At 43.6% G+C, this 12,856-nt stretch overlaps 1 protein-coding gene across 2 annotated transcripts in view; it reads right to left on the minus strand.

Annotated features, from left to right (window-relative positions):
• LARGE1 (LARGE xylosyl- and glucuronyltransferase 1) overlaps positions 1 to 12,856 on the minus strand; it is a 370,873-nt gene that overhangs the window by 33,448 nt on the left and 324,569 nt on the right. For both annotated transcript variants that reach the window (XM_074941326.1, XM_074941319.1), the window contains exon 11: positions 5,300 to 5,463. In XM_074941326.1, the coding sequence (XP_074797427.1) occupies positions 5,300 to 5,463 (164 nt within the window). The remainder of the gene's footprint in view (positions 1 to 5,299; positions 5,464 to 12,856) is intronic.

The raw sequence follows: 12,856 nt of genomic DNA on the forward strand, positions 1-12,856 counted from the left end.
CATTGACTTTTAAAAACAGATTTTATGTATAATATTTTTTAAAAACTCATACACCAGTAATGACATTATTGACAAAAACACCAAACAGAGATTCCATACACAGAACTAAATTGAATCCTATCTGGTCAAAATGCTCTAAACACTCCGGGCAGTTTCTAGAGGGACATATAGAGATTAAGATGTGACGCCTAATAATATAGCAAGCTCTGGTTAAAAAGCATCTTTAGTTAATGTTAAGTGAAACAAGGCTATACAGCATAGCTAGGTATTCCATTCAAAATCAGCAAGAATAGACTATGGAGTACAATTGTTTTCTCTACCTTCCAAATCTCCACATCAGTAGATTTTTTCCCCATTAATATTCAGACAAGACACAAGAAAAGTTTTCTGCATCATAGTAATCAAAGGAAATAATTTCCCACTCCTACGATCTCCCTAAGCTTTGTAGCAGAAAGGAATGATGTGTTCATACCAGCAAAATATAAATTCTGATTTTTATTTAATAGCTTTTTCTTCCAGCTTTGAGTGATCCTGATGACATCCAGGAAATATAAAGCTTTTTCCCTAGATATGAAAGATTACCTTGACTAGTCTTTTCCTGGTGCATTATTTTCTTTTTATCTATTATTGAAACAAAGGCTATTATCAGGGTGCAACATGCAGCTGTACTAGAAACAGAGATCGCTAAAAAAGATCTAAAAGGTATGTGAAAGGCTTTAGGCTACTGATTTTAGGAATCATAAATAAAACCTGTAATGCAGCTAAGCAATAAAGAAAAGCATACTTTTTTTTTTTTGCTACACAGTAGAAACCAATCAATCAGCAAAATCCTATTAATCAGATCTCAGATAAAGGGCACCCTTGCTTAAATGGGAAAATTGCCAGGGAACAGATGCAGAGCAATGCCTTTCAAGGACTCTAAGCAATGGATACATGGTACACATAACTCATTTAAACGGCACGCCTGATGATGTCTGCAAACTCTGCACAGTAGTTAGGAGGGAACTGTTTTTTGTTAATATACATTTTCCACTGTACAGTTTTGCTCACTTCAGGATATTTCTACTCCTGGGGGAATTCTACATCACTAAGCAAGCACCGAATTAATGTCTCCCACAGATTCCTCCCGGCCCTGCAGAATAATCGATTCTGATGGGGAGGCAAAGAAAAGCTGTGAGGGGGTCATTCTGCAATTACACCTTTCACCCACCAGGGGCTGATGTGGTGCCAGAGAAGAGGGCAGCTGGCTCATGGGCCGGAGCAGCCAGCTGTGGAGAGGGAGGGAGCAGAGGCTGCCTTCTCACAGCACCCTGCCTGTGGGGCCATGTGAGAAGGCATGGGATATGAGGGGGGATGGACAGAGGCAAATGGGGCTGCTGGGGGGGGGGGTCACCCAGACTGGGATTCAGAGGGCTAGTGGGGAGACAGACTAGGGCTGGGGCCATGAACTAGTTGGGTGATAACACTGAGCCAGGGACTGAATGGAAATGGGAGTGCAGGGCCACATGGGGATGGGGGAGACGATGCAGGGACATATGGGGACAGGGGCAGCTTTGCTTGGCAGAGTGAGGGTGCAGGGACACATGGGGAGAGGAGAGAGTGAGAGTGCACATGGGGACATGTGCAGATATGCCTGGCTGAATGCGAAAGGCTAGGGGTCCACCAGGGTCTGCACTGGGGAGGCTCCACAACTTCCTAACAATCCTTCCCCAGAAAAAAAACCTGTTCCGTACTTATCCCACCCACACCTAACAAGCCTCCAGGTTCACTCCCAGCCTCCTTCTCAGCAATTACTTCCCACTCCCTCAGCTCCTCCATTATCCCTGGCTCCCCCAAGCCTTTGCACTGCTTTTGAGGGGTGCAGGAAATAAGTTTCTGTATTTCAGTTTTAATGAATTATTACTCAAAGTTCTGTATTAATATGCCTAATAAGGAATCTATTTGTCAAAAACATTTTCTGAATATGTTGTGTTGTCTGTATTGTTACAGCCATACTTGCTGACAGGTATTTTGAAATAAATTACCAAAATAAATTGAAACTCATGTGATTATATTGTGTTATTTTGACAAATAAAATGTGCAGAATTTTGCAGAATTTTAAAATATTGTGTCCAGAATTTTTTACTTTTTGGCACAGAATTTTTATTTTTTTGGTGCAGGATTCCCCCAGGAGTAATACTTCCAGCTCTGTAGTGTCTTTTTAAATGATATGTTCAGATCCACCACAAGTTATTGGGCTTGATGTAGGAATCACAGGGTGAAATTCTATGACCTGTGTTATGCAGGAGGTCAGACTAGATGATCATAATTGTTCCTTTTGCCCTTTAAAATCTACAAATTATGGCTTCTAAACCAAGAAATATAGTTTCTTTGGTTTTTCAAAAAATTGGTCTGTGCAATGCTCACTTTTAAAGAAGTTCATGAAGTAAATATGTCCCAGCACAATATAGTCTCTGACAAATCAAGATGATCAGTTGGTACATGTTTGTTTCCAACAGGGTCTATGCCCAGTCAAGAGGATTTTACTGTAAATCTTTTTTGTTTGTTTGATTGTTTCTTTGTGATCAACTTCCCCCTTAGGAATTCTTTTGCCACTTGACTCCCTCTTATTCCAGTTTCAATACACTCAACTGGTGTCAACTGTGGCTTTCTTTGTCCACACTTCAAGCTTGCACTGTAACAACTACTTCTGACAGCTGAATGCTAAGGACAGACATTGCTTTAGAAAGGCAGTCTAGCCAAGGTATACTCCTGAATAACGCCTTCATAGCTAGTGGTGCAGTCAAGCAATCTGCATCAGTCTGAAAGACAACATATAACAAGTAACAAACACCAATGAATGTGCCTCCTTCTGTGGGCATCTATTTTGGACTTCTGACATGTACCTTTGCTCCCCTTCCCTTTCCCCCCGGCCTGCATGACAAACATCCATAAACCTATCACTGCAATCATGTCAGTCTTAGCCCCAGTGGGACTAGATCTGGAGACACTGATAGCGGCTGACTTGGGTTTCCTTTTCTTCTTACAATAGTTTACAAGGAATAATGCAGGTATATACTATGCAGCATATCATTTATGTACATGTCTATCTCTTTCTGAGACACTGTTCACAAATCTCTATAACTGCTACAGAGGAGCTTAATAAAAGCAGCTAAAGAAGATAAAAAAGACAGCAACTGAAAGACATGAGGGAAAAATAAAACAGCTAAATGCTTCTTTGGTGGTAAGATATTATTTATTGATTTTAGCTGAAAGAGAGTATTTTCAATCCAAATCAATAAATAATAACAACACACCAGTGAAGCATGGAAGGAGTTTTCCTGCACTGCATTGGAAGGGGTGTTGTTTCTGAATAAAACTGCAGCTCTGTCTATCAGTAAAATGTGTGTCCCTGTGAGGATCCAGAACAGATGATCAGACTTTGCATCATTGCCAGTGAAATGGCACAGAGCTGCAGCTCGTTCTTTTGAATTAAATTCTGGAGGGAAACCACACACATACCAGCTTTACTAATTTATTATGGCATTCACTCAGAGACTGTTTTTTTTACTCAAAGGTTTGCAAATACTTAAGAAATGTTTCTTAAATTAAAAATCAATACACGAAGCTCTGGTGAACCTGGCAAATCATCGCTGAATGTGCAGAATATAGTGCTGAGGAGGTGGCTAAATGGTGCCACTTTCATTAGACTGTATTTATTTTTATAATATTCTGAAAATGTTTTGTCAATCTGAATTCCTTTGGTCCTCCCTGGAATAGTGCTGACCTTCTGCTAGAGCTAAAGAGGTGTCGTGCACGTGTCATGTTGTGTTCTATATGTGCTCCACTTCATAGATTCATAGATATTAAGGTCCGAAGGGACCGTTATGATCATCTAGTCTGACCTCCTGCACAACGCAGGCCACAAAATCTCACCCACCCATTCCTGCGATAAACCTCTCACCTATGTCTGAGCTATTGAAGTCCTCAAATCATGGTTTAAAGACTTCAAGATGCAGAGGATCCTCCAGCAAGTGACTCATGCCACATGCTACAGAGGGGGGCGAAACCCCCCCAGGGCCTCTTCCAATCTACCCTGGAAGAAAATTCTTTCCCGACCCCAAATATGGCGATCAGCTGAACCCTGAGCATATGGGCAAGATTCACCAGCCAGATACCTAGGAAAGAATTCTCTGTAGTAACTCAGATCCCACCCCATCTAACATCCCATCACAGGCCATTGGGCCTATTTACCATGAATATTTAAATATCAATTAATTGCCAAAATCATGTTATCCCATCATACCATGAGTTTAACCTTGAAGCCACTTACTGCAGCATCAGTTGCCTGTTCATATTAAAGTGGTGCTTTCCCCCTCTTGTAACACATGCTGAGAGCAGCCAGAGCGAGGCATGGCTGCAGATTCAGACTAAAAACTGCAGGAAAATGGAGACTGACTTAGGTGGTTGATTTTGGGGTGGGCTTTGTTGTTGTTTTTAATACTAATTTTTAAGTTTCTGAAAGTGGACCACTAATTGCAATTGCTGGAATTAGACAAGACAAGTACTGTGTACTGGCTGGTCAGCAGATGGAATTTTCATCCCTCAGAAAATTAGTTTTCACTTCAGAATAGAAAACTGAACTTTTGTAAAATTGAGCAGAATGATAAATTCTGAAAAGTTTCAAATCATCAATGTTAAAATGAAAACTTTAATATTCTTTAAGAAATGAAATAATCTGAGATGTTGAAATAACTTTTTTTTTGTTTCAAACCGACATTTCAAATTGAAAAAATGTTCCACCTCTAAATGTCAACTAGAAACAATATTTTGTATCAATTCTCCTGATGAGAAAATTAAAAAAAAAAAAAGATTGAAGTTGACATTTTCCACAGGAAAATGTTAGTGTCGAGAAAATGCACGTGCAAATGAGACATTTTTTTATGCTGAACATTTTGACCAGCTCTTGTACTGTGTCAACATCCAGTACACAGTTCTCCTAATTTTTATAGGTTGTTATAAATCACAACAAATGAACCATGCCCCACAGTCCTGAGTGGTAGTAACCTCTGCTATTCCAAACCTCAGCTTCTCATGCAGCTCTGCCAATGCACCTCATTTCCTGGCATAGATAAACGGTGGGTACTTGTACAACACCTACTCCTTCATTCAAGAGTGCAAGTCCCCTATTTTCACAATTAAAATGTCATACTCCTCTCTCTAATGCATGGCACTGCTGAAATTCTGGGAAGCTTCTTGGAGTTTGTAGGAGATATTCACTGTTCCTGATTTCCTTATAGAACAAAAGAGCTTTCCCTACCTGTCCATTGAGAGCTGAGCCACCAGAGTTACATCAGTGTTGTCTGAGGCAGGCTCGTACTCATAATGTAGAAAATACAAATGAGTGCGATGGACGGTGAAGCGCTCCCGACGAAATTCGTAGCACAGGTCATCCTCATCCAGCTCGGACAGCTGCTTCTGAAGCTGTAAAAAAACATCAGGCATAAAGGTGCTGTACTCCATATTTCCTATTGTAAAGCATGGAGAATAATGAGTTCTGGGTGGCCCAGTCTTGGCACAACTGAATCACAGCTTGAATATGGTTGGGGGCGGGGAAATAGTGGTATTCTCCCAAGCCCCACCTATTTGAGTCATAGAACAAGGTGCCAAAAAAAGCCACTTACAATAGATTGGGCAGAACTTTACAGTATGATTGTCCCTTGCCCTTTTGGATTCTTTAACCAGCAGTGAAACAGCAGTGAAACAGCCAACTGGCATTTAAATTATCATTAGGTTTCAGAGTCAACACTCTGATGAGATGAATAAGGCAGTTCACTTCTCTCTCAGAGCTAATGTTTCAGACTGTCTGTAGACTCAGGCAGACATTACTGCCCTGAACTACATTAGATTCACAATGTGAAGATTTTCTTTGCAACTACAATGGTGAGACATGTAGGCCTACATTTTGAAATGGGACGAGTGGTTTGGGGCGCCCGACCTGAAATACTTTAAAGGAGCCTGATTTTCAGAAGTTGGATGCTCAGCACTTTATAAAAATCAGGCCCTTTCAAGGTCAAGATGGCACCCAAAAACAAAAACACCCAAATCAGTAGTCATTTTTTAAAATGGAGGCTTAAAATGGGGAAAAAAAAAAAAAGAGAGAGAGAGAGAGAGCTTAGATTCTGGAACAGAAAAGTATGCCAAGCCACCATGATCCAGCCCAATTCTACTCCTGTATCAAATTCTTTACAAAACAAACAAGTGGACTGAATATTTAAATAGCATTCATTTAAAAAGACAAATCCAAGCAGTTAGCCTTTCTGGAAGAGTCCTATGGAACTTAATAAGGATGAAACCTTTAGAGTCCCATAGAAATTAAGTAGGGTTCTATGGGAATTACTCTTAAGAACTCGAGAACTTAATAAAGAATGACTGTCTTTTTATAAAAGTGATATAATTCTCTAAATAAATTACATAGAATGATCTAAAAAACCTAAGCAAGGCTATCATTCTTTATTACATCTTATAGGATTTTTCTATACAAATTAGCCCAAATTGTAAGTCACCTTAAAATGGATATGCTCTAGTGATGAATGGCTTACCAGCATTTATTTAAAAAAAGAAAATTGTTCTTTCTGGCCAGTTAAGAATATTTTTAAAAGCTTCATTATTTTCACGAAGCAGATTTTTAAATGTGAGAGGTCACCTGTGCTGACTCTGCGGCAGCAGCAAATACGCTGTTTTCAGAGATGTAAATATAAATTGTTGACATCAGTGATGAATCACAGAGCTGCATGTTTCCCTCTGCTGCCTGATGGAATAATTAGTGGTACCTTTTCACATATCACTCTTCAGTCTTCTCCTGAATAAACTGCCTTTGCAGCCTGATCGAAGACCCACTGAAGTCAGTGAAAAGATTCCCTTTCATTCCACTGGGCTTTGGATCAGGGCCTACCTAAGTCCTTCACTATAGTCCCAATTGTGCAGTCTTTACTCAGGCAAAACTGCCTTGGAAATCTAGGTCACTTCTGCCTCAAAATAAATCAGAAATTCCTTAATGTTTTGTTGTCGTTTTATTGTTCCTGCTTTAAAAAACACCGTGCAGCATAGACTCTCCCCTAAAAAAACAAAATTGGCAGAGTGACTAGATGGAATATCTTCATTTGTTTTTCTTTTCCTCCCTAGCAAAAAGACATTAATATTCCCTTATTAGACCAGCCTGAAGTTTACATGGTTAAAAGAAATAGTTACAGGGCATTTCCTGTAGATACCTTAGGATTTTGCTTTATTTTACAAATGACCAGGCTATAAGTTTGTAATTGCACAGCAGCTTTTAACTAGGTACTCATCAGATTTCTTCAGGGTTCCAAACTAAAAGGACATAAAGACTTAATTATGAGTAACAGAATAACATTTTGAGCTAAATTACAGCTAGGGGCTCTGTTGAGCACTGGGGGAGAGACAGCAGTTTATGTGTCCCAGTGCTCTGACTGTGAAAGTCATAAAACCACCAAGGGTGCTGGTGGGGAGTGCAGTGAGTAGCAGAACCTGCTATACCTATAGGCAAGGTAGCTTGCTCTTCCTCCTGCACTTCCCAGAGCACAGGGTGTAGACATGTCCTCGTTTCTGCTCTGCCCAGATATGGCTCCTCTGAGCCAGTTAGCAACGCTGACAGTCTCAGATGCTCTCTTTTGTACTCCACAATGCTAATAGCCAAAATTGGCTGCCTCCAGCTTTGGGACCCTAGAGGAGGGAATCAAAGGGACTGCTTGCATCCTTTCCTCCCCTCTAGGTCATTCACACAGTGGCAGCCATAATTTGACCACTCATGTTATTAGTACTTAGAATCTGTAAGAAGTCTGCATATATGCTGTAATTACAGGGTAACATATGACCAGGAAAGCAATAATATATGACCTGATGTATAGAAATGCCCCACATATTGGGCTCAAACCTGTAACTTGCTGAGACCTCTGGCCTTGATCCAGCAAAACACTTGCACACAAACTTAATTTTAAGAATGTGACTCATCCCATTGAAGTCAGTGGGACTCTCACATGCTTACAGTTAAGCACATGAATAATTTCTTCACTGGAGTGCAGCCAGAATGCTCAGCACCGTACAGGATCAGGCCCATTATGAGGCAAAAAGGCCAAGCACCTACCTCCGCCTACTGAGTGCAAAGTCAGTAAAAGTTACTTGTGGGACATGTTCAGAAAGCTTGTTAGCCAATCAGATTCCTGTCCTGTCTTATCTAACCTATTTCAAGTGACATGTTTAGTTTTTAAAATGAAATTGCTACAACTGGCACGAGCCACACCGCAACTCCGCAGACATCTTCCAAAGCCAAGTAACTAAGCAAAGAAAACCAGCCCCTTGAAGGTGGCTTGGTGATATTCCAGCAGAAACACACATCTTCTTTGGCAACTGCCAGTGACAAAAGCTGAAAAAAGAAAGTTTGGGAAGTGAAATCTCCACGTATTTATCTACTGGGTGTTCTCTTTTCTGGAAGTCCAGACTATTGGCACTTTACAACAAATAGCTAATAACTACAGTGTGTTAAAAGTTAATGAATTAAAACAAGTATTAAGGAGACATTGTCAAGTTGAAAATCACATTTTGTACCTACTAGTGTTACAAGCAGAACCAAGGACTATGCAGCAGAAAAATATTAGCAGGGGAAAAAATTCTGTTGTTCGGTCTTTTTATTTTCTGCATTTGCCAGAATTCTGGCCCAGATCCTCCAAGGTATTTTAGACACCTAGGGTTGCCAACCCTCCCGGTTTGACTGGGAGTCTCCTGGAATCGACCTTAATCTCCTGGGGCTATTGAAGCCAATCCAGGAGATTTTAGGATGCTAAAAGTCCGGCGGTGCAGCAGGGTAAGGCAAGCTCCCTACCTGTCCTGGCTCCACGCCGCTCCTGGAAGTGGCCGGCATGTTTGGCAGCGGCTCCTAGGAGTAGGCGCAGCCAGGGGGTCTCTGTGCGCTACTCCTGCGCTGAGCTCCCATTGGTTGGGAATGGGGAACCTCAGCCAATGAGAGCTGTGGGGGCGGTGCTTGCAGGCAGGGGCAGTGTGCAGAGCTGCCTGGTGGCCTGTGATCCTAGGAGCTGCTGCCGGACATGCTGCCACTTTTGGGAGCCATCTGATGTAAGTGCTGCCTGGCCTGAGCCTGCATCCCGAACCTCCTCCTGCATCCCAACCTTCTGCCCCAGCAGTCCCCTGCACCCAAACTCCCTCTCAGAGCCCACACCCCAAACCCCCTGACCCAGGTCGGAACGCCCTCCCGCCCCCAAACTCCCTCCCAGAGCCCGTACCCGAGTCCCCTCCTGCACCCCAATCCTCTGCCCCAGTCCTGAGCCCCTCCCACACCCCAACCCCCTGCCCCAGGCTCAGCCCAGAGCCCACACCACACTCCAAACCCCTCAGCCCCACCTCCCAGCCCACACACTGTCCCGCACCCCAACCCCCTGCCCCAGCCCGGTGAAAGTGAATGAGAGTGGGAGAGAGCGAGCGATGGAAGGGAGCTGGAGTGAGCGGGGGCTCAGAAAAGGGGCGGAGCAGGGGTTAGGGGAAGGGTGTTTGGGTTTGTGCGTTTAGACAGTTGGCAACTCTACTTTCGAGGCTCTGAGCTTTTGTGTATAATTACTCTCATTGTTTCATTGCTGTCTCTCTCATGCACTTCTTGGGGAGGGGAGTGGAGGTTACACAAATGCTCTTTCCAAGTCTTTGCAAGATCAGGTTGACTAGTGACAAGCAGCAGGAAAATCTAGGCTGAAACTGAACAGCAGGCGTATGTGTAACGCTGACAGACCCCCGTCATTGGCGGGTGGGATCGAACCGGGGGCCTCTGGAGCTTAGTGCATGAGTACTGCATGAGCTAAAAACCAACTGGCTGTTAGCTAAGGCTGTAGAGCACACTCATTTTAGCTCTCCCTCTAAGTGGTCTCAGTGCCACTAGATGGGCCAGAACACCACACCCAGAAGGTGAAGTGAAGTGAAGTAAAGGTGGAGTGAAGGGAGAGGCTGGAGGAAGGGTGGGCCCAAAAAAGTTTTTATCTCTCTGTCAAAGATACTCATATGGGCCCCCATTACTGTGGTATCTGAGCCCCTCACAAACTTGGTAGTATTGTCTTGAGCCTACAGAAAATACTTTTATAAAACTCAGTAGGGGAGTAGAAAGAAGTCTTAACTTCTTTATTTTTAAGATGCAAACAAAATGCAGGTGATGATACTTAATGGATGCCCCATCAGTCAATTTAAAACAAATTCAAATGTAGAGTGTCCTTTGAAGAGACAAGCCCAAACTCTTACAAGCCATGGGAATCCCAATTCGAGGCAAAGCAGGCAGGCAGAGTCTCCTGGGTTGAATTCAGCCATTTATGAATGTCTTGTGGTGAAGGTGCTGGACTAGGACTCAGGAGATCTAGGTTAAAATTCTCAGCTCTACCACAGACTGTGTGTGTGACCTTGGACAAGTCACTGCATCTCTTTGTGCTTCAATTCCCCACATATAAATTGGGGATATTAGTAATTCCTTTTTCCAGATGGGCCTTTACATGCTACTATGTTACAGATGACAATGGTTGATTGGTTGATGTTTAAGGGTATTTATCTTTCTGTGTGTTCTTTTGTTACACACACGCACACAAAGATAATACATGCGTGCACACACACACACACGTATACACATGCATCCCATTCAAATAAAGTATGTTAAGAGAATATTAAGGGTGCACAGTTAAGCACTCAAAAGCCAGGAAATTGTCTAAGGCAGGGGTGGGCAAACCTTCTGGCCCAAGGGCCATATCTGGGTATGGAAATTGTATGGCAGGCTACAAATGCTCACGAAATTGGGGGTTGGGGTGTGGGAGGGGGTGAGGGCTCCGGCTGGGGGTGCAGGCTCTGGGGTGGGGCCAGAAATGAGGAGTTCAGGGTGTGGGGGGGGGCTCTGGACTGGAACAGGGGGTTGGCATGTGTGTGGGGATGTAGGGGTGAGGGCTCTGGCTCGGGGTTCAGGCTCTGGGGTGGGGCTGGGGATGAGGGGGTGGGGTGCAGGAGGGTGCTCCGGGCTGGGACTGAGGGGTTGGGAGGCTGGGAGGGGGGATCAGGGCTGGGGCATGGGGTTGGGGCACGGGAGGGAATCAGGGGTGCAGGCTCCAGGCAGCGCTTACCTCAAGCAGCTCCCAGAAGCAACAGCATGTTCCCACTCTGGCTCCTACGTGGAGGCGTGATCAGGTGGCTCTGTGCACTGCCCTGTTCGCAGGTGCCACCCCACATCTCCCATTGGCTGTGGTTCCTGGCCAATGGGAGCTGTGGGGGCAGCTGCAGTGTGCGGAGCCCCCTGGCTGCCCCTACACATAGGAGCCTCTGACCCTGCTCCCTGGCTGGAGTGCCAGAGCGGGGCAAACCCCGGATGCCGCTCCCCAGAGGGAACTCGAGGGCAGGCTTAAAATGTCTGGAGGGTTGGATGCAGCCCCCAGGCCGTAGTTTGTCTACCCCGGTCTAAGGTAAGGTTCCATGTACAACCTTAATTTTGCCCCATTGGTAATTGTCTTAAATTATTTTTTGTCATACTATTTCTCAAATGACACAATCTTATCCATATCTACACTGTGTATATTCAGTATTTACAGGCTGAGAATGTATAGCCTGGTTGAAAGTTTGCAGCCATGTTATACATCCATGAAAAGAATGGGTTATAATGGGAATACTGACAGATCTGGGATGATTTAATTGGGGATCGGCCCTGCTTTGAGCAGGGGGTTGGACTAGATGACCTCCTGAGGTCCCTTCCAACCCTGATATTCTATGATTCTATGATCTATGCAAACAGCCCCTCATTTGAACATATGCATCACCAAAATGAAGATCTTAATACCTGCTACTGTTGAAAAAAGCTGGCATCTCCATTATACATATAACAAGAAACTTATTACCGCACAGCTTCCTTCCCTTAGAATGACAGCATGTATTTCCCAGTTGGGAATATCTGATTAACATGATATTCTCCCTCCTCACAAAATCTTTTGCTCTAAGGCTACTGGCCACTGACCATGTAGGGAATATTACCTCTCGGGAAGAATCCTACAGTTTAAAAGCCATGTCCTTTTCACCCTGTGTATAGTAGCTATTCTCTGGAGAGAATCTGAGGTTGGAGGCAGCAAGTGCTTTCATTAGCATCTGCATGTTACATGTCTCAGAAATGAAAATGGCAGCGAGCGGAGGGAGTGTGAGATGCAAGACACAAAACAAAGAGACAGACGGATCCAAAAATAAAATGCATTTGTTAAATTACTTCTCTGGGCAGCCAGCTGTGGCATGGGAGCTGACTTCAGCCCCGGGAAAGTGGCCTTTGAGGTAGGGCTGGACTGACAGGCACAAGCAGCCCAGGCAGTATCTTTTAAGCAGCTCACTGAATTCTACCACAAATCCCCATAATTTACCAGAACTACTTGTCTATATACTTATACCACATGGGTGGTGCTTACTATCTTTGTGATAAAGGGTGGAATTGGGATGAACTTCACATACCATGGACCTCTGACTGCCAGACCCATGCTCTGTCCACTAATTCATCTTCCTAGGACTGTTTCAAATCTCTGAGCAGCTTCAAAGAGATGTTTTTCTTAAACTGACATGCCACAGAAATATTTACTTCCTTCAAAAATATGTGGGATTTCCCCCAAAATGATACCGGTCCAACATCTAGGACTGCCCATATTCCATCTGGGATTAGTGACATTTTAAACTCCAATATTTCACGACCATTCTGACTAGAAACATCTGCTATATCACAGCGGAGAGGAGGAAAACCAGGTTTCCTAATGGTATGTAACCTGGCTCACAAGGTTTAAAATAATTATGTAACAAAATT

The sequence above is a fragment of the Natator depressus genome, chromosome 1 (genome assembly GCF_965152275.1).
Source record: "Natator depressus isolate rNatDep1 chromosome 1, rNatDep2.hap1, whole genome shotgun sequence".
Taxonomy (NCBI): Eukaryota; Metazoa; Chordata; order Testudines; family Cheloniidae; genus Natator; species Natator depressus.